This window comes from Papaver somniferum, chromosome 1, assembly GCF_003573695.1.
Source record: "Papaver somniferum cultivar HN1 chromosome 1, ASM357369v1, whole genome shotgun sequence".
In the NCBI taxonomy this organism is placed as follows: domain Eukaryota; kingdom Viridiplantae; phylum Streptophyta; class Magnoliopsida; order Ranunculales; family Papaveraceae; genus Papaver; species Papaver somniferum.
Window position 1 is genome coordinate 6,420,870 of NC_039358.1, and position 20,323 is coordinate 6,441,192.

The 20,323-nt window shown below is 36.5% G+C and overlaps 1 protein-coding gene across 3 annotated transcripts; it reads left to right on the forward strand.

The window, feature by feature from the left end:
• The first annotated feature begins 2,255 nt into the window (after window positions 1–2,255).
• On the forward strand, window positions 2,256–5,726 carry LOC113278594 (probable serine/threonine-protein kinase WNK6). Of its 3 annotated transcripts, none has more exons than XM_026527410.1 (2): window positions 2,256–3,065; window positions 3,430–5,726. In XM_026527410.1, exon 2 carries the CDS (start codon window positions 3,833–3,835, stop codon window positions 5,525–5,527), a length of 1,695 nt encoding a protein of 564 aa, XP_026383195.1. In that variant the 5' UTR covers window positions 2,256–3,065; window positions 3,430–3,832; the 3' UTR covers window positions 5,528–5,726. The 3 variants fall into 3 exon arrangements, with proteins under 3 accessions (XP_026383195.1, XP_026383188.1, XP_026383201.1); XM_026527403.1 differs by having other exon boundaries at window positions 3,438–5,726; XM_026527416.1 differs by having other exon boundaries at window positions 3,444–5,726.
• The last annotated feature ends 14,597 nt before the right edge of the window (window positions 5,727–20,323 follow it).

A 20,323-nucleotide genomic window follows, 5' to 3' on the forward strand; every position in this document is an offset into this window, starting at 1 on the left:
GGTATATAACTGAAATAATTGTCGAAATTAAGTAGACGCTTCAAATTCTACAATATATTATTAGTCGTAACTATAGGGAACAAAATCAAACAGTTGTGCCGAATAATGAGGCAAATGATAATCAAACATGAAATTTATCTACAATAGTTGGGACCATAAGGTCCTACCTCCTTTAAACAAAATTAGCAAATGACTCCATGTATATGACATACCCTTATGCAATCGCTTGATAATTTAGTAAATATAATTCATGCCTAAAAAAAGGATCCCCTAAACCTGGCAAAAGGTCTGGATCCAATTTAGTTAGTCCAAAAGTATCTACTCCCTGAGCTCTCAGTTTTTCTAGATCCACAGGAAAAAAAATGTAGAACTAATAATACCAAGAGTTAAGAGTTCATCACAGAAAAAAAAAGAGGACTCAGGAGCCAAGTATCAATAGCTATCACTTAAGGGTTTAAGTTTAGGACGCGAACTACATCCACATCGATTGGCTCTATTCATGGCCTACGTGGTTGGAGGGAATGAAATCAGTTTCTTGAAAACACAATCCCATTTCCATGATGGTTAGAATACTATCCCCGAAACATAAAATTGAAAAACCATGTAAAAGTGATGAGTTTAGTATTATACTTTTCAAGGAATAAGATTTCCCTTCCACCATCCAAACACATACGATACCCATAGCTCTTTTGGACACTTTTTTACTTTTTCACACGTAAGTTGATCAGTTAGACACTTATACTTTATAGTCAGCTGCACATTTGGATATAGTATTTATTCATAAATATTAGGTTTAATTTTACTGATGAGTCTAATTTGGAGATTTCATGGTCTATTTGGTTAAAGGAAATAAAATCAGTTTCTCGAGAATACGATCATATTTCCATGATGGTTAAAATTACGATTCCTAAAAAAATTAGAGAATTCAAATATCATGCAAAACAATGAGTTCATTTTTAGGGGTGTATTGGATCAGGATTTATATGGATAAAAACAGATACTAGTTTACCTGAATCTAGTAGATTTATAAGGTTTCTTAAAAGAATCTTATAGATATATAATTTTGGATTATATTGGATTGAGTTAAGATTAATTTAGACTTATAAGAAGTGAAGATCATTTTTCCCTTTCAAAAAAAAAACCCCATCAATAAAATTGAGGTGATGGTGGTGGTGTGTGTGGCTGGTGGTATATGGTATTTGTGGTGGCGGCAATGGTGGTTGTTGTTGGTGGTTGTTGGCGATGGTCGACAGTGGTGGTGGTTGGTGGTGGTGGCGCTAGTGTTGGTGGTGTGCGGTGGCGATGGTGGTGGTTAGTAGTGGTGGTAGTGAGTGGTTGGTGGTGGTCGGTGGCGATGGTGGTGCTAGTTTTGGTTAGTGGTGTGTGGTAGTGGTGGGGGAAAAGACGTAGTATGATGTGATAAAAAAAAAAGAAAAAAAAATTGTCCACTACAATCCGTCTAACTCTTGTGGTTTGGGTTGAGATTATAATGAGATAATAATATGCATAATTTGCCTACAAATATCCATAACAATCCTGATATATCCTTCTCCTCAACTATCCTAAGAAATCTTAATTCAATTGAATACCTCGGATATTTAAAGATTCCTAACATATCCTAATTGAATACCTCGGATATTTAATGAATTCTGACATATCCTAGTTGAATAACTAAGAGTTTTTAGGATTGTTAGATATCTATCTAAATCCTAATCCAGTACACCCCTGTTACTCTATTCAAGCACGGAGGATGAGATTCTCTTTCCGTCATCCAAACAAGCGGTACCCACAGCCCAAAACCAACAAGCGGTACCCACAGCCCAAAACCCAAGGCCTCGTTCTGGGCACTCAATTTGTTTTCCCATTTATTCGCTTTTTCACACATAAGCTGACCAGTTGGACACTTTTTTTCTATAGTCAGCTGCTTATTTGGATAGAGGTGTTGCTGACTGATCCTAGAAAAATAAAATAAAAATCAGTGGTTCTACTCAGCCCACCAGTGAAACCCACTGGTCAAACCCACTGCTGAAGTGGCGTTGACGTGGATTGACTATTTAGGATTCCTTTCGTTTCACCCTTCTGCGGCGTGATTTTTTTTCTTTCCTTTTCTCCGTTGATGGGTTGGGTTGAAGAAAAAAGAGAGTAACACTATCATAGGAGAAGAAAGACGGAGATCGGTTGGTTTCGCAGCAATGCAAAACATCATCACGGTTTCCTCGTCCAAAAGGACCAAAACCATAATCACATCTCCACTAATCCAATCAACCGTATGATCACCAAGATTTCAACTTCCCTAATCAATTGAAATTCTCTCAATTATCGATTAACGGTCTGCGTTACATGATCATCTATATTTGGCTGTAAGTTGGAGTGCTTTCGTTGAATTAATCGAGTTGAGGGTTCCCACATTTCACAAACGTACTAACTATCACCAAGGATTATTCACCTAATTGTTTATATAATTGTATGCCTTTGGCAGGTACATAAAACATATGTTCTGAATTAAACTTGTGTAAATAATTGATTTAAAATTTATAAACCCTAATAAAAAAAGAGGAGATTTTGATTAATTAAATCATAGGGTTTATACACAGTTTACCTGGCGGTAGTTCTTTTTTTTCTTTATTGGATTTAGGTTCTCCTTTAGATGTTCTTCAATGGCTGTAGTTATAGGGGAGAAAGACAAAACAACACCGTAGTAGAGAACGGAAACTACAAATAGAATAATCAACCTACGTCAACGCCACATCAGTGATGGATTTGACAGTGGGTTTAGGGAGTGGGCTAAAAAGAATTTTTGAATGAAAATAAGGATCTTCCCGAAATTTCCGTCCCCTAATATTTCTCAAGCGACTCATCTGAAACCCAAAAATTATCTTGATCGATCTCAAGCAGATCAGCTGAAGAACTCGGTTTTCGTCTCTCTCTCAGTTGAAGAATTCTGCTTCTCAATTGAAGAAGTCGAATAACAAAGAGAAACGGAAGTCTCTCCCTCTCGCTGTCTCTCTCGTCTGTATGAATTGATTTGTGTCATCTCATTTCTCCCGGTGCTAACCTAATTTCAGGTACGATTCGAATCTCCTTAGAAACTGAAATTTCACTCCATAATCGTTAATTTCTTGTGATTTTTGGTTTTGATAAAACTAGGGTTTCAAAATTATTCGCTGCTTGAACACTAGGATTTATTAATGTCAATATATGCATAGTGTTTAGTAAATCTCCAGGTCTGATCAAGCCACATATTAGCAGGACATATTCCATAACAATTGCTCAAAACCAGAAATAGATTGTGAAAATCATATTCAAATCGCTAGTTCTTGGTGTTTTACAGCTAGAGTTCCGTGATTCCGTGTGGTTCTGTAACTTTAACTTTTGTTTGCCGATTTTTTTTTTTTTTTTAAACTCGTTTCACAAAATTTACATAAACAGGTTATTAGGTGCAGGGTGTGGTCGAGTTTGACAGGTGTTGAAGCTCTACGGGGAATAGAGGGATACAGGACAACTTGGTGCACTGGTTGTGGTTCCAGTAAGGTATGCCAAGTGGTTAATGTGAGTCACAAGTATCAGAAGAGTTTTTGTGATATAGAAGTACCTAGCAGTTATGTGGGTCACAAGTTTCCTAAAAGCTGCTCTTCCTAGAGTTTTAGTCCAAGTAGAATTGAATTATGATTATGATTCCTTTCCGGTTAGGAAAACAAAAACTGGAAAAGGTATATAAGAAGAATCTTGTGATTGTAAAGTTCTAAGCGTTCTTATATCATTCTCAGTCCACAAAAGAGGTGCTCATCATCCTTTTCTCATCTTGAGTTAGTTTTTGGGTGGTTGTCTATCAATGGATTCGACTAGCAGAACGGAGTTCTTGGAAGATGTTGATGATCCTCCTGACCCTGATGTCGTAGAAACAGATCCTACAAAAAGATATGTTAGGTATAAGGATGTTCTTGGCAGAGGCGCTTTCAAGACAGTATATAAGGCGTTTGATGAAGTTGATGGAATTGAAGTGGCTTGGTGTCAAGTTAACATTGATGCAGTTGTACGAGGTTGTACGCCTGATTTAGAGAGTGCATTGTATGATGAAGTAAATATGTTGAAAGTTGTTCATCATAAGCACATAATCAAGATGTACAAGTCGTGGGTCGACGATGAGAAAAAGACAATAAACATCATTACTGAATTGTTCAACTCCGGCAGTGTGAGACAGTACAGAGAAAAGCACAAGAAGGTTGACATGAAGGCTTTGAAGGGATGGGCAAGACAGATATTGCTGGGTTTAGACTATCTTCATAGTCACAGTCCTCCAATTATTCATAGGGATGTAAAGTGTGATAACATCTTTATCAATGGTAATCATGGCGAAGTTAAAATTGGGGACTTGGGTTTGGCCACTGTGATGGAACAAGCTAGTTTGCACAGCGTTCTTGGTACTCCACAGTACATGGCACCTGAGATTTATAATGAGGATTACAACGAACTGGTTGATATATACTCCTTTGGCATGTGCATGCTAGAGATGACAACTAACGAGTCCCCCTACATTGAATGTACAAATTGTGCTCAGGTTTACAAAAAAGTTGTTAGTGGAGTCATGCCTGCCTCCCTTTCTAAGGTCAAAGATCTGGAGATGAAGAAGTTTATTGAGAGGTGTTTGGGTCCAGTAGCTCAAAGATTGCCAGCAAAGGAACTTTTGAAGGATCCTTTTCTCCAGCCGAAAGATAGTGCTGCTGCTGGGTATTGCCAGCCCAAACAGGTCTCTGCAGGAACTGTACTTACACCACACAAAAAGGAGTCTTCTACAGAACAACATATGCTTCCAGAAAATAGAATAACTACTACAGCTGTTGAGTCTCATCCTGTGCCAATGGTTGAGGTCCAAAGGGTAAGAAGAGGCAAGGAATTCAAGTTACAGGGGGTGAAAGAAGATGAAAAATCTGTATCATTCAAGTTAAAGTTTTTAAATGCTGAAGTTAAGGATACGGTGTATTTTTCGTTTTACCTTGAAAGTGACACAGCAATCTCTGTTGCTAGTGAAATGTTTGATGAGGTAAAGCTGGCAGATCTGACGGTTCTTTTCGTCGCAGAGTTGATTGATGTATCAATAACAAGACTAGTACCAGACTGGAAACCTTGTGTTCCTATTGACCAGCTGGTAGTAACTCATGAGTGTGCTGCCAGCTTATCAAACCCTGATGCTGGAACATTTTCAGAAGATCGATACTCTGATGCTGGAACATTTTCAGAAGAGAACTACATTAAATCCAGAACCGGTAGATTTATGCATGCAGATTCAGGATTCATGATGTATAACGGGTGCATCCAAGATGTTTGTTCCAGAAACAGGGCAACGAATGTTTCTACTGTAGGTAATGGTGAGGATAATTTTGAGCTCAAGGATATGAGTCTGGAGTTGGAGATGATTGAACTAGAGTACCAGCAAGCGTTGGAGGAGATCTCCAAGAAACGGCATGAAGCTATCATGGCACTTAAAAACAGGGTTTTCTCCCAAAAGAAGATGGTTCCAGCGTACTAGTATAGTCACACTTGTTTTTACTCTCTTGCAGAATGTGTGAATCAATTCTGGTTTAATTTTCCGTTCTTTTACCTTTTGCGAGTGTGGGTTTGGCCTTTGGTACTGCACTTGATAGAATAATTAGAGCATCATCAATTCCTTATGAATTTGTTACTTCTCCAGTGAAAACATGGTAAAAATTCTGTTTCTATCTGTTTCATACGTCTTGCTCTTGCTTAACCCCTTGTATATACTGACTCTTTCTTTAGGTTTCTTATAAGCTATCTGACCTGCAGATTTTATCATCAGTAATATCTGTGATACCCCTGGTATATGATCCTTTTAAGAGCTTCACTTATGATCAACCATCAACATAATTCAATCGATGGATAACATGCCGATTCTGGAAGGTTGTTCAGCAATTGTTGAATACCATGCCGACCATCGATAGTGTTCCTCGTCATCAGCATCAACAACAGTCGGCATACCAATAATTCTTTAAAAGAATGCCGACTGTTAATATCCTCCCAGTGTCATGACCACGTTAATTAAAATCACAAGGAAAATAGTACGACACGAGGAATTAGGGCTGCACAAGACCCGCCCACGATACCCGAACCCACCCATACCCGCTAAATCCGTGGGTTTTTTATCCATACCCGTCCGTTGTGGATGCGGGGTTGGTTATGAAAAAAAAACCCGCTGTCTGTGGGTGTGAGGTTGGTTTAAGCTAATACCCGCCCATACCCGCCCAAAAAACCCGCAGATTATATACCATTAGATAAAACTAATCCTAGTCGTCCATTATGAAACCCTAATACTAGTAGATAGGATAACTGATAACCCTCATTCACTTTCTACACTCTTCTCTCTGTTCGGCCTCTCCTCTTCTTCCTCCTCAGTTCTTCTTCTTCACCTACGAACGACAATTACCAGAAATCTTCACCAGAAATCGACAACAACAACTTCGAATCTTCACCAGAAATCGACACCAATCGAAAAATCAACAGATTCAACACTTAATCTTCATCTGTGAACTTCCTAGATATGAATATTTTGGGAGTTTTGGTGTTTTTTTTTTCTCACTTAATCAAGGAGAATAGAAGTTACTCTAAATACTTGAATATAAAGCGGGTTTAAACCCGTTTAAACCCATACCCGTCCAACCCGTAGCGGGCGGGTAACAAAACCCGCCCGCTGTTTGTGGGTGCGGGGTTGGTTATGAAAAAAAAAACCCGCAGTCTATGGGTGCGAGGTTGGTTTTAGCTTATACCCGCCCATACCCGCCCATGTGCAGCCCTACGAGGAATGCTCCAAAAGTGTCCACTATGCCAACAGCAACGCTACCACGGAGAATTGTTAAAAAGAAGTCAACCGTCTGACTATGCCGGCTGTTTAAAAATAGTTGATGGGTACCACACCGACAGCGGAAGATAATACCATGCCGGGACTAGGATAGGGGTGTAAATTCGGGCAGGCCGGGCCGCCCGGCCCAAAAACTAAGACAGGCCGGGCAGGCCAGATTTAATATTTATGAGCCCGTAAACAATTTCAGGCCGGGCAGGCCGGGCAAAAGTAGATAATTTGCTACCCAAAGCCCGTTTTTTATACGGGCAGGCCAGATCGGGCCGGACATGCCACTATTTTTTTTCAGTTTAAATTTTCAAATGAACGATATTAAATTTATTTACTTTTAATACGATATCCTTTCCTTTCTAACATTGCATACCGTAAGTGATAGTATTACTTTATATTTAAATTACAATGACAAATTTTAAATTTTAGCCTATAATAATTAATTAATTAATTAGAGTACAGTAAACTTTCTATAATAAGAAAATATATTACCATTAATGTTTTGAAAAGATTAATTATAAGTAAAAACAACTATATACTTTATTTTTCTTGACACAAAATTGACAATTATAAAATTGTAACGTTTAAGTCTTTTTAAGAGGATATTAAATGATTAATGGCACAAAGAAGGCTTTCAGGCCGGGTACCAGGCCGGGTATCAGGCTGCCGCATCATAATTAATTGCAAAGCCCGGGACCGCCCAATAAATTAATCCAGGCCAGGCCGGGTGGCCCATGACGGGTCATAACAGGCTTTGGGCTACTTCAGGTACATGCGGGTTCGGGCGGGTACAAACAGGCTGAGTATTTTCGGGTATTACTTACACCCCTAGACTAGGATATCAAATTTTTATACCAACCTCTCATTCTCAAATCTTGTACCCACACTTGTTATACATACACCTAACGGTTTTAAAAGCTTTTAACCATTGCAATTATACTTGTTTTAAAGTTGGGTATTGACTTACAGAGAATACTCTAATTATAATCAATTAATTCAAACCAATTTATAAGTTTCATGATTTATAAAGGGGATACCAGTTCTATTAAGTGTTGATACCGTTTTATATAGGACAAAAAAATCCATCGATCCTGACCATTGGATCGATGAAATGGTATCAACACTTAGTAAGACTGGTATCCTCTTTATGAATCGTCATAAGTTTGATCCCAAACCAAATCTAACTATTAACATTATATAAAATCTACTGGTTAAAGTTATTATTAGCCTTAACTAAGTAAGGGAAATGACCGCGTGCGATGTGTGGCGGACGAAGATATGAAACCCTCCTAAAATATATGGAGGTTCCCTTTCGTTCAGTTGTTATGGCGACATTATGTTGGGTTTCCGTTGGATTCAGTTTGGAACATCAGTGTGGTTGTTTGGAAAGAATCCTATTAATGGGGCTTGAAACCTAAAGAGTTTTGGGGTCTTTTTTCGGTCATGAAATAACAAATTCAATAACCACTTATCTTATTATTTTATTAATGAGTAACATACTCTTAATTAAATTAGTGTTAATTAGGGTAATTAAGTAAACTAACTACGATTAGTGTATGAATTAGGATTAATCATTGTACTAATTTTATGAAAATCATTTCATCATTTTTTTTCTTCTTTTATAATCAAGTTCGAGGATTCTAAAGATTTTTTTTTAACTTTTTTTTTTTGAAAATCAACCACCTAATATGGTGGAGCATATCGTTAAATTACTCAATATAACCTTATACTTGGAGGATTTTGTTAATTCAAATCGGAAAACATTCATTCAAAATCTGGGTTTTTTGCAATTTTGGCAGGAAAAACATCAGATCCCAGCCGCAACCGACATTTTTTCGGCTGGGAAATGATGAACGTCCAGCCGAAAATATTGTATACGGCTGGGATAACATTTCATCCCAGCCGCAACTCGACATTTTACGGCTAGGTTTTCCCATCCGTAAACACTCTTGGCTAGGTCGTTGACATATACGTCTGACTTCTATATATTTTGATTATCAGAACCATTTACGGCTGACAAAAGCCATCCGCAAGTCTTAGATATGGCTGAGACGAACTAGCCATAAGTTCAATTGCGACTGGGAAAACCTAGCCGTTTTTCGACCTCTGTTTCTTTTTCTTTCGTGATTATCAGAACATCTTACGGCTGGGATTTCTCAGACGCTGGGTGCACTTACGCCCGGGATTTTCCAGCCGTGGGATGTACTTACGGCCGAGAAACACTAGCCATAATTCTTTTCGGCTGGAAAATTATCCTTAATTTAGATTTACGGGTGGGAATCTAAGAACTCCTGGCCGTAAACACCTTCAGAAGCTTATTTTTTACCCGAAATTCATTGAATCAGATCTTTTAACCATTCAAAAGCAAAAATAAATGATGGGTTTTTCTTAGGCTTTTTTTTTTTTTTATGATGATCATTTTCATCATGATGAAATTATGATCGTCATCTTTATCATGATCTATGCATGAAAGGGAGGATGAGAAGATAATAGTTTTGGGTTTTCTTTATGATCATCATCCTCATCATGATCAACTTATGATCATTCACATTCATCGTGATTTATGAATGAGAAGAGAAGGATAAAAGATAATATATTTGGTTTTTTTTTATGATCTTCATCTTCATCATGATGAAATCGTGATCATGTTCATCATGATTTGTTGATGAAAAGAGAAGGAAAAGAGAAAATTATAGATTTAGGATTTTTTTTGATGAATAGTGAAATTTGGATAAGGGTATTTTTGACTTTTTCATATTCTTTAAGTCCCCGTATCCACCTTGTGACTAAACATAGCATTTTAAGCCCCCAAAATCCTATTGGGTTCAAGCCCTAGTAATAGTAAATAATTTCTTTTTTTCTGATAATGCCCAAGCATTTTTTTTTACATTCCCTTTTATAAGAAAATGAAGGATCACTTCCTTCTCGGCGAAGCATTATACTATTACAGTTACGTTCATACTTGAGCTAATGTTTTTTTTTTCCTGTTTTTTTTTTTTGTAAACTGCACAATCATCAAAAATTAGGGCCCAATAAAATGGGGGCAGGCCCTCCTCTGAGTATCAACAAAAAGTTCAGCTGTGATGAAGTCTAGAGGAGTAAAGATCTAGACATCATTTATATTATGTTGCGCTACTTTATTATCAAAAAAATCAGCCACACAGTTGGCTTCCCTGTACATATCTGTAAACCAAACTCGACCAAAAAACTTCTCCAAAAAAGAATATCCTCACCAAATATTTGAGGCACCATAAGATGGGAACTAACTTGCGACAGAGTTGAATTTTATAAGTGGAGTCACTTTCAACCCCCACAAAAGAGTAACCAAGTTGAACAACCAAAAGAAGGCCTTGCCGAATTGTGAAAAAGCGGGGGTACCAAAATACACCACCAACTTTTTCTTAGGAAACCTGTACGGACAAACTCAAATATAATTCAGAGAAATCAACTTAATGAATCTCAATCAAAAAAGAATATTCAGAGTTATATATCCATCTCTCACAATCATAACGTTTACAGAGACAAGTCCGTGAACCTGATTTCCGGATGAGAGTACTTGGTGATTCCAAAGATCAATTTCCAAGTATCAATCAAGTCGTATCAACAACTAAGGATGGATGTATCTACTTTTATTGATTAACGCGCAACCTGTGATATTTCAATTATAAAGATAAACAATATAATGCGTAAAAAGAAATAACACGGACACCAGAAGTTTTGTTAACGATAAAACCGTAAATTCAGAAAAACCTCGGGACCTAGTCCAGATTGAACACCAAACTGTACTAAGCCGCTACAGACACTAGCATACTACCAATTAACTTCGGACTAGGATGTAGTTGAGACCAAATTAAACCCTCCCATCAATTCAGTTACAGTCGCGCTCCTTTCGTCTCTTTAATCCCAGCAGGACTCTGCGCAATAGGTTCCCTTAGTTGATGTCACACCAACTAAGAGTTGATTCAACTCAATTGAAGACTTTAAACCAATCTTCCTCCCACAAATAAGCCTATATGTGATTTCCTTTGCGATCAAAAAGTTAGATCAAGATGATGTAAATCGACAGAAATAGACAAAGTCTAGCTAACCTCAAAATCTGGACTTACGCAACCCGAAGTACATCCTAGATTATTATTCGCCGCACAAGTATAAAACTTGTGGAATCAACAAAATCTGAGACGAATAGGACTTTGATGATTTCTATCTATCTTGTTCAAGTGAGCATATCAACAATCGATCAAGATCAGGATACTCGAGATATTAAGATAAACAATGGCGGGACCTGGATTCACGAATCCCTATGAAGTCTTTGTAGTCGCTAAACCCTAAATGTTTTTTTAGGAAGAGGAAGACTCTATTTACAACTAGGACACACCAAGAAAAGTAGTTTTGGGATTCAAAGATCCCAATTGTTTGAAGTTCCCCCTTTTATAAACGTTCAAAGTAAAGGCTGCTTTAGGTTTAAGCTAAGATAGCTTTAGAACCAAGCAAACAATATCCACCATTAGATGAATCTTGAATATGATTTACATAATCAAGATATACACTCTGGTTAGGATGAACCATAACAAAATCGTGTATAAGACAGTGCTCATGAATGGTTAGACGAAGCTAGACAACTTAACTATAATCTTGAGCATTTTCTTGAACACTTAAGAATTAACTCGAAACACAATCAAGTGATCAAATACTTCTATGGTGTTTTTAGAGATTATTCAAATGCAAATTATCTCGGAAAAATAATTTATATGCATAAGAATTTAATCGACATGGTAAGTAGGCGTACAAGGTACTATTACTTAACCTGTTCGTTAACAGTTATGCCACGGTATGTGTACTGGTATGTAAACCTTAAGACATAACCGATTTCCAGAGTTCACAGAGCTTTTTCGGTATGCGTACTGGTATGGGTACCATTTAAGCATAATGAGTTCCGAAGTCCACATAACTTTTGTGGTATGTATACTGGTATGGATACCATTTAAACATAGAAATGTTCCGGGGTCCACAAAACTTTTCTGGTACGTGTACCGGTATGGATACCAAACCGGTTCCGTAACCCACAGTTCTTTTCTAGTACGCGTACTAGTTTGCGTACCGATCCGGATTCATGAGTTCTATACTTTTAAAGTATGCATACTAACATGCGAACTAAAAAATATGTTTGTCGACATATAACCACTCCGCTACGTATACGAGTACATCTAATACGACTTCATACTTATAACAGTTTTCTCAGTTTTTCTAAGACTGGTATGTACATTATCTTATACCTGAATCTACATTATTTCTATATTTCTCTCTAAATGGATTCGAAACATTCCCGAATAACATCAATGACACATATCACTGTTCCAGGCTATTTTCTAATGATAAAACTTGAATCATGATTTTGATCGCGAAAAATAAATTGTTCTTAACCGAAATTCATCAAGTATGAACAATGTTCATTAATCTTAGTCATATTTAGAGGACTAATTACAAGATGAATCTTGACTCGAAATTCTTGATGTGCATATGATATTCTAATTAGTTGATTGACATCGTCTCATAGATAGAAAGATGAATATAACTTGAGAAATAGGTGGTTCATTCTTTACTTACCTTTTGTTGAAGAAGTTCTCCAAAAGCTTAGGTTGATCTTTTCCTTCAAAAGGTAGAACGCAATAATGACTGTCATGATGTCCGTTTCTAAACTACACTTCTATCCTAATCCGAGAGTTAACTAATTGTTGACTAGAAATCAAGATTTAGTTTTGACAACAAGCTTGAAATAGCAACACTTGTGAGTTCGACCGACAAATGCTCTAACAATCTCCCCCTTTGTCAATTTTAGTGACAAAACTATTGATACATATGGATAAAAAATAAAGTTGTAATGGTTAAGACACGGACGAGCTTTTTTAATATTTCTCCCGTATGGACGTGCCATTTCCTATTACCGAACTAAGGAACTCTATACCGAGATGGGTTAAAACAAATATCGTAATGACCCGTAAGTCCTTTGTTGTACAAGATAACAATGTTATTATCGGTAATATAAGCGAAAAGTGATAGCGCAGACCGATCATATTAAGTTCATATGGGGGTTCTGTAAAGCTTTGGAAACATCAAATAAGTTTGTGAGCATGTCCATTATTCTGAAGGGGTGATTTCGTGTTGATGGTAGAAGCCATCAACACTAAATCAGAGAAATCGGTCCTGATTTTCATATGATTATTCATAAAAACGATGCAAATATATACACTTCACGCTCCATCCAAATCACCATCATAGATTATCTCATCCTAATTATCGTTCTCACTTTCTTCATCTCCACCATCACCATCCTTACTATCCCATCCTAATTATCGTTCTTACTTTCTTTATCTCCAGCATCATCGACCTCGCTATCCTCATCCTCAACATCCTTACCTTCTTCTTCATACAACGAAGGTCCATAACCTCTCTCACAAACAAGAGAAATCCTTGTCCCAAAGCTTTACAGACCCCCCCCCCCCTCTCCTGCATCAAGCGGAGAAATCTTCTGTACCCCTAACCTCTATAGGAACAAGAGATGTCTATTGTCATTGATCAAAAAGGACGTTTGGAGGTGGAAGAAGAACACCACTAGTTATTTTTTCTTATATGGAGCAAGCATCAAGGTGTTCGGATGAATTGCAGCGATGCAGTAATGGTAATATTTTCAAAGGTATGTATTTCTTAGTCCTGTTCAGTGCGATCCTCCAAGTACTTCTTAGTTTCTAGTGCTCACTAAGGTGTGGTGTTACCTTATGAACTATCGCCGACAAAGGAAAAACCTCTTGGGTTGAAAGTCCTTACTTTATCCACTCCTGCAAAGGAGAACCTACACCAGCATTGATGCCTCCTGAATTGAGAGGTATAACCAATGTAAATCCGGATCCGGTAAAGGAGCTTGATACAATCTAAATATGTTATTGTGTACCGGTCCTCGAAATATAAGAGCAAGAAACGTCTTCTAACAATGAAGTACATGCCTCACCATCTGTAAAGAGAAAGGCATTCCATGTTATGGGGAATCTTGTTCAACTATGAATTTCCTTGAAAATCCTGTTACAGTATGGGCTTCAACAGATTCTATTTGGTTGAAAAGCCTGCTACAAAGATTTCTTTATGGATTAAAGTTGCTTGTTTCTTCTTAAATTAGGGTGAGATCCGTAAAAGTTTTGTACATCAAAGTTTCTGGTATGATGATGCCAACACCTCACTACTATGGTATTGAACCAATATGCAATTACACTTCAATATGCGTCTAGCTAAATGTTGACATAACACGAAATATGTTTCTGTGTTATCAATAGTTTAAAAGACTGTTCTTTCCATTTACATGTTGAGTTTATATGATATAGATATGGTTTTGGATCAATACTTAAACCTACTATGAGTCTATGATGAAAAGGGTGTCGTAGTACTATAAATGTGCATTGATGCACATCCAATCCAATAGATAATAAAAAAAAAAAACCGATAAGGAAACACAGCACACATCACAAATGTTTACATGATTTGGAAAATATAATATAGTTATACAACGAATGTGTAACTAACGAAGTGACGATCTACACATTAAAACAAGAAACACAACTTAGGAAAACAAAAATAACAGAAAAAAAAGCTACATAGATAACCTAGGGAATGTGTTCGTGGCATGGACATCATAAGTACACGTTTCCGATTTTTCATCAAAATTCTTTAACGAGATAGTGCTCCTTAGGCCTGCACACGGTTCGGTTCGGTGCGGTTATTTCTAAAACCGTTGACCTAACTTGTATGGTGCGGTTACCACAATTGAAACCGAAACCGAACTGTTTAGTATTCGGTTTCGGTTTTGTACCTATACCTTCACCTGTACATATACTGATATACATCCATCCTGAAATTCTTAATAAACTGATACATTCCATACTTAAGTCTTAACAATATAAACTGATACATTCCATACTTAAGTCTTAACAAGATAACCAAAGTCTAAAGATTAAAAACAGAGATGAAGTTCAAAAACAAGGTAACCAAAGTCTAAAGATAGCCAAAGTTAAACAGAGCTGATGTCTACAGATTAACCAAAGTTAAAAAGCAAGTAGCATGAAGAGTTTCCAGTAAAAGACTGCAGTCATCCCCTTAATCTTCATTTCTCAAGTAGCAGACCAGTAAAAGACTGCAGTCCATCCATTTCTCAATCCAATCATACCCTTAATCTTCATCCTTGCCCAAAATGTTTGCAACAAGAATGCCAAGAGGAAAAGCAACAAATAAGAATGTTAACATGGCATAGCAAATTGCAATAGCAACTTCCCAATTTCAAAACCACACTCAGTAAATAAACATCTAAGTTACACTAAGTTATAAAGTTACACTAAGTTGCACCACAAGATAATGATGCAAAGTTGCCTCTCTTAACAATAAGACTGAAAGAATGCAAGTAAGCAACTGGAATGGGATGACTGAAACTGAAAGCTACAGCTAATGCTTATGGGGCTAAGATGCAGATTATAACTGCAGAATGCAAAAGACTCAAACTGGTTTTGACTTCCAGATTCCACTAAGATCATATACAAACTGACAACAAATTATAGATGAGATTGAGTGAAGCATATTTAACTAACAGGGAAGAGATATGACAGTAGTTACCAAAACGCTAAGAAAAAAAAAGAAATCTACAGATTCAGATTATTAACTAAAACTAACACATGGTTGCTGACTATAAATAAATGGATTATATTACAAAGATGTGCTATAACTACAGATTGAAATGACAAATAGCTTTGAAGAGAACAAAATGCAAAATATATAACAAATGGAAAACATATGACTCAACAGTTACTACAGATAATATACCACATAACTAAGTTATCTTACAAGACTATAATGCTGGTATGAGATAAAATAATGATACAGAAAGTGTCACAGAGCTAAGCTACAGAATGCAATATGAAGTAAACTGAGAAAGTTAAAACCAAACTAGATGCAAATATGTACTGAAAGTGGATGACTGAGATTAAGAGTTACATCTAACACTAAGATGTAGGCTATAATTACATACAAGCTATGTGAAAAGAAGAGAAAAGATTCCCTTACCATCTTCAATGCTGGCATTATCATCTGGTACATAGTCACATATGAAATCAAGGGGGATAGGTTTCTGCAACCATCTTTGCTTACAAATAAGTGCTTCACCTGTGCTGGCAGATAGCGAGATTCTCCATGGAGTAAGAATGCGCTTTCCGGTACTAAATGCAGACTGTGAAGCAACTTAGGACACTGGTATTGCCAAAATTTCCTTAGCCATAAGTGATAGTACCTTATACTTTATACTATTAGCATGCCACCAAGCCAGAATATCAAAATCCTTGTTAGATATTTCATAGTCATCAAACAAATACCTCTCAAGTTCAGACTTTGGATGAATAGAGTGAACATTCATTCTTCGCCTTTTCTTCCTCGACTCAAGCATATCCTCAATGTTCTCTTCTTGCACACAAACTACCATGTCATCCACACCTACAACAGTTGTTGACCCAGTACCTAAGACATCATCACAAATGCACAATAAATATTAGTAAATGATGATGATAATAAAATTTATAATATCTAACAGTAGAAAAAAAGCAGATAACTAAAGTTCAAAAGCTGATGTCACCTTCATCTGCATTAGCATTTGAATACATGGTGTTGTACTCTTCATAAAGTCTACCCATATCTTGTTTCACAGCTTTCAAAACAGTCTCAACCCTGAAATCTTCTTGCTCATACAAACATTCAAGATCAAACTTCAAACCAAACTCTTTCTCTCGAGGACCATAACTTAGCAAAAAACAGAACAAAGTTCATATCTTCGTAATCCCCCCAATATGAGTTGTACTTTTTAAACATTACTTCTGCTATCCAAGAAATATGAGCATCTCGGTTTCCTATAGCTCTAAGACGAACCAACTGTTCATGAATCAAAGCCAACTGCCATAAAAACTCATGTGTAGTAATCTGTGTTGAAGCAGAGAACTTAACAGTAGCATCAAAGAAGATTTTTAAACGTTTCAAAAGACTCCTAGCATGTGACCAGTCTGTAGCATATGGAGCATGATGACGGGGCTTGTTCTTTTTCTTCGTATTCCTCTTTTTAGTTACATCTCCTTCACTTTCAGATTCACCAGAACTAAGAAAATAATCTTCATCAACAATTATAACAATGTCATCATCAGGATTAGGTAAAGCTTCATAGTCAGATTCTTTAAAAATATACTTATTTCAAAAGCTCTTGTCTTCTCTCTCTAACCTCTTAAAGACCTTCTCATATGGAATGACAGCTTCAAGCATTAGATATGTAGCATTCCACCGGGTCTTCACATATAAGAAAACCATCTTCTTACAATCAATCTTCTCAAGAGAAGCACATTCTTTGAATTTGGTTAACCTAGAGGGAGATACAGTGACATACTTGATAACTGATCTGATCCTGCTAATTGACTTGTGATACAACAATACAGCATCTTTAACAACATGCGCAAGAACATGCGCATCACACCTTATCTGATAAAAGAATGAAACAAGGAAATATCAGTAAATTGTTCTAAAATGAATAATAACAGATGTACAAGCAAACATATTTACAAAGTGTATAAGAAATGCTACTGGTTTCATAGTTATAGAAATCCTACAGATGTAAAGTAAATAAAATCAGGTAGATAGATCTCATTAACAACTTTAATTTTCACAACATATGAATCAGTCTAAAAACAATAGAGAATATAATTAACAACTTTCTTGGTTGGCTGTTATCTTCACTTCATAAACCAGGCTTTGAGCTCAGTAACCTTACCTAAATGTTTAACCACCTAGATTGAAACAACCTGGGAAACATATTACTAGGACAGAATCAATGAATTCATGCACAATAAGATACACTGAACTTAACATATCAACAACAAATATTTCAGTGCATTTGCAATCACAACTAGTAACAAAAGACAGATAATGCAGACATTGTCCTAACATAACAAGAACACTCATCACAAAAATCAATAACTCCCATGATAAATTCAGTAAAAAATAAAATGTTCACTACATCTGATAAAGAGAAATCAAAATATAACCAACTAACGATTAACAGACCTATGTATGTATTACTACAGAAAATGTAAGGTGCATCCTTTTCTTTCACAAAAATCAATAACTCAAATTTCTCAAATTATACGCAGTCATAAAATGATTAAACTACAGTCCATTACAATCTCAAAAGCTAAGTCTAAATGAAACAATTAAACTACTGAAGAAAAAAAGCAATCTAACCTACATGTATTCATCTCTAACTGTTGCTCCTGTCCAATCGATGACACTGGTTTGAAGATACTCGATCGCCACAGTATTTGCACTGACATTGTCCAAATTCACACCAAAAAGATATTCTAGCCTCCAATCCAGCAAACATTTCTCAAGTGTTTTCCCAATATCCACTCCAGTATGACCCTTGATCTGGAAAAATAGGATGATTCTCTTTTGGAGCTTCCAATGAATATCAATAAAGTGCACAGTCACACACATATAATTGAAGTTGTTTGGAGAGGTCCATGTATCAGTTGTGAGAGAGACTCTTTGTTTACATTCCTTGAAATATTTCTTCAACTTTTCTTTCTCATCTTTTTAGATTGTTAAAAGATATCTGTATATGGTCATCCTTCTTGGCACCTTGAATCTAGGTTCCAATTGTTCACTATATCTTCTAAACCCTTCTCCTTCTACAATTCTAAATGGCAGTTCATCTATTATGACAAACTCAGCCACTCTCCTTCTACACATATCCTTGTCATAGCTAACAACAACCAGTTGGGATGACTGTCCTGGTCTTGGTGGTGGAAACACTAAACTTTGTTGACCCTTCAGCTTCTTGTTTGGATTCTCAAGACATGTGCCTAAATGTGTCTGCATGCTGGAGGTGCTATTTCCTCGACTATCGGCTTGCAACTTCTTCTTGCAGTGCTTACATTGTTCTTGTTTGTCATTGAGCCTTACAAAATCATTCCATACTTTCGATCTCACTTTTCCCTTCTTCTTTGGTTCACTTTCAGGTGCAGGGTCCTGTGTAGCCTGTTGTGTTTCTTGTGTAGCATCAACTTGAGGTGTTACAGAAGCTGCCACTTGAGTAGACTCAGCTGCAGGGGACTGAAGGATGGAGATGCACCTGCCATCTTACAGCTCGATAACGAAACTGAACTTGATCCAAGCATTACCACTTACAGACCCTGCAACAAACATCATTTCCAACATTTAGTTCTTAATACAATCACACATATCAGTACTCAAGAAGATAAGGAAGAACAAAGGATTCTACTTAAAATCAAGCAACAATTTGGGTACCAATCAACATTACAACATAAGTATTACACATAATGAGGTATGCAGGCAACTTTTATATGTGATATGAAACATTTAACAGAGATTGAAAAGAGTAAATAAATTCTCAAAGAGTAATTCATATAACAATAATACCTCATATCAATCAACACCCATTAAAAGTTTAAAACCCTTTTGCTCATAGTCACAGACTCACATATCATAAATCACTTTAAGGGTTTTACATCAACAAAACCGTTTTCATAATCAACACTGAAGATTGAAATCAAATCAAACAGAACAAGTCAAACTGAAGCACTAGTTACCTGTTTGAGCTGACAATACTCTCTAGAAGAACTCCCTATCTGTTAATGAAGAACTCCAGCTGCTGGTCCTGCTCTTCAAGGTCTGAGAACATATAAACAAAAAATCAAATAGCTGTTACAGATCATTAGTCAACAAGCAAAGCACTTGCCATTCATAATTTCTCAAACCATTAGTTTATCAACATGACTAAAACAATTTATCATACTCATGGATGATGGATATGAACTAAACATGACTAAAACAAACAACACTCATTAAAAGTCACAGATCAACAAACCCTTTTACTCAATTTCATAACCAACAAATCTTTGTTCAAAACCTCAAACAAACATAAGATAATCAACAAATCTTTGTCAAAATTTTTACATCAACGAACCCTTTTACTCAATTTCATAATCAACAAATCTTTGTTCAAAACCTCAAACAAACAGAAGATTTTGAACTCAAACAAAATGAAAGTAGTATTTACCTGTTTGAGATCTCTAGAAAAACTCCCTATCTTTTAATGAAAAAATCCAACTGCTTCTCCTGCTCCTCAAGGTCTGAGAACATAAAAAAAAAAAACAAAAAAGAGATAATTATAACCCTAAATCGAAATAAAAATCAAAAGAAACACTAAAAATAAGAAAACCTAATCAAGGAGATGAGGAAAAATCACTTACTAGTTACTAGATCATAGAGGTGGTGGTGCTCTTCAGCTCTTGAGTCTTGAATCTTGATGGTGGTGGTGAATCGGTGATGGAGGCGACTGGGTACTGGAGTGGAGAGACCAAGTCTCAGAGAGGAAAT

Excerpts from the sequence above, each read along its gene's own strand:
- LOC113278594 (XM_026527410.1), top strand. The coding sequence starts at position 3,833 with ATGGATTCGACTAGCAGAACGGAGTTCTTGGAAGATGTTGATGATCCT.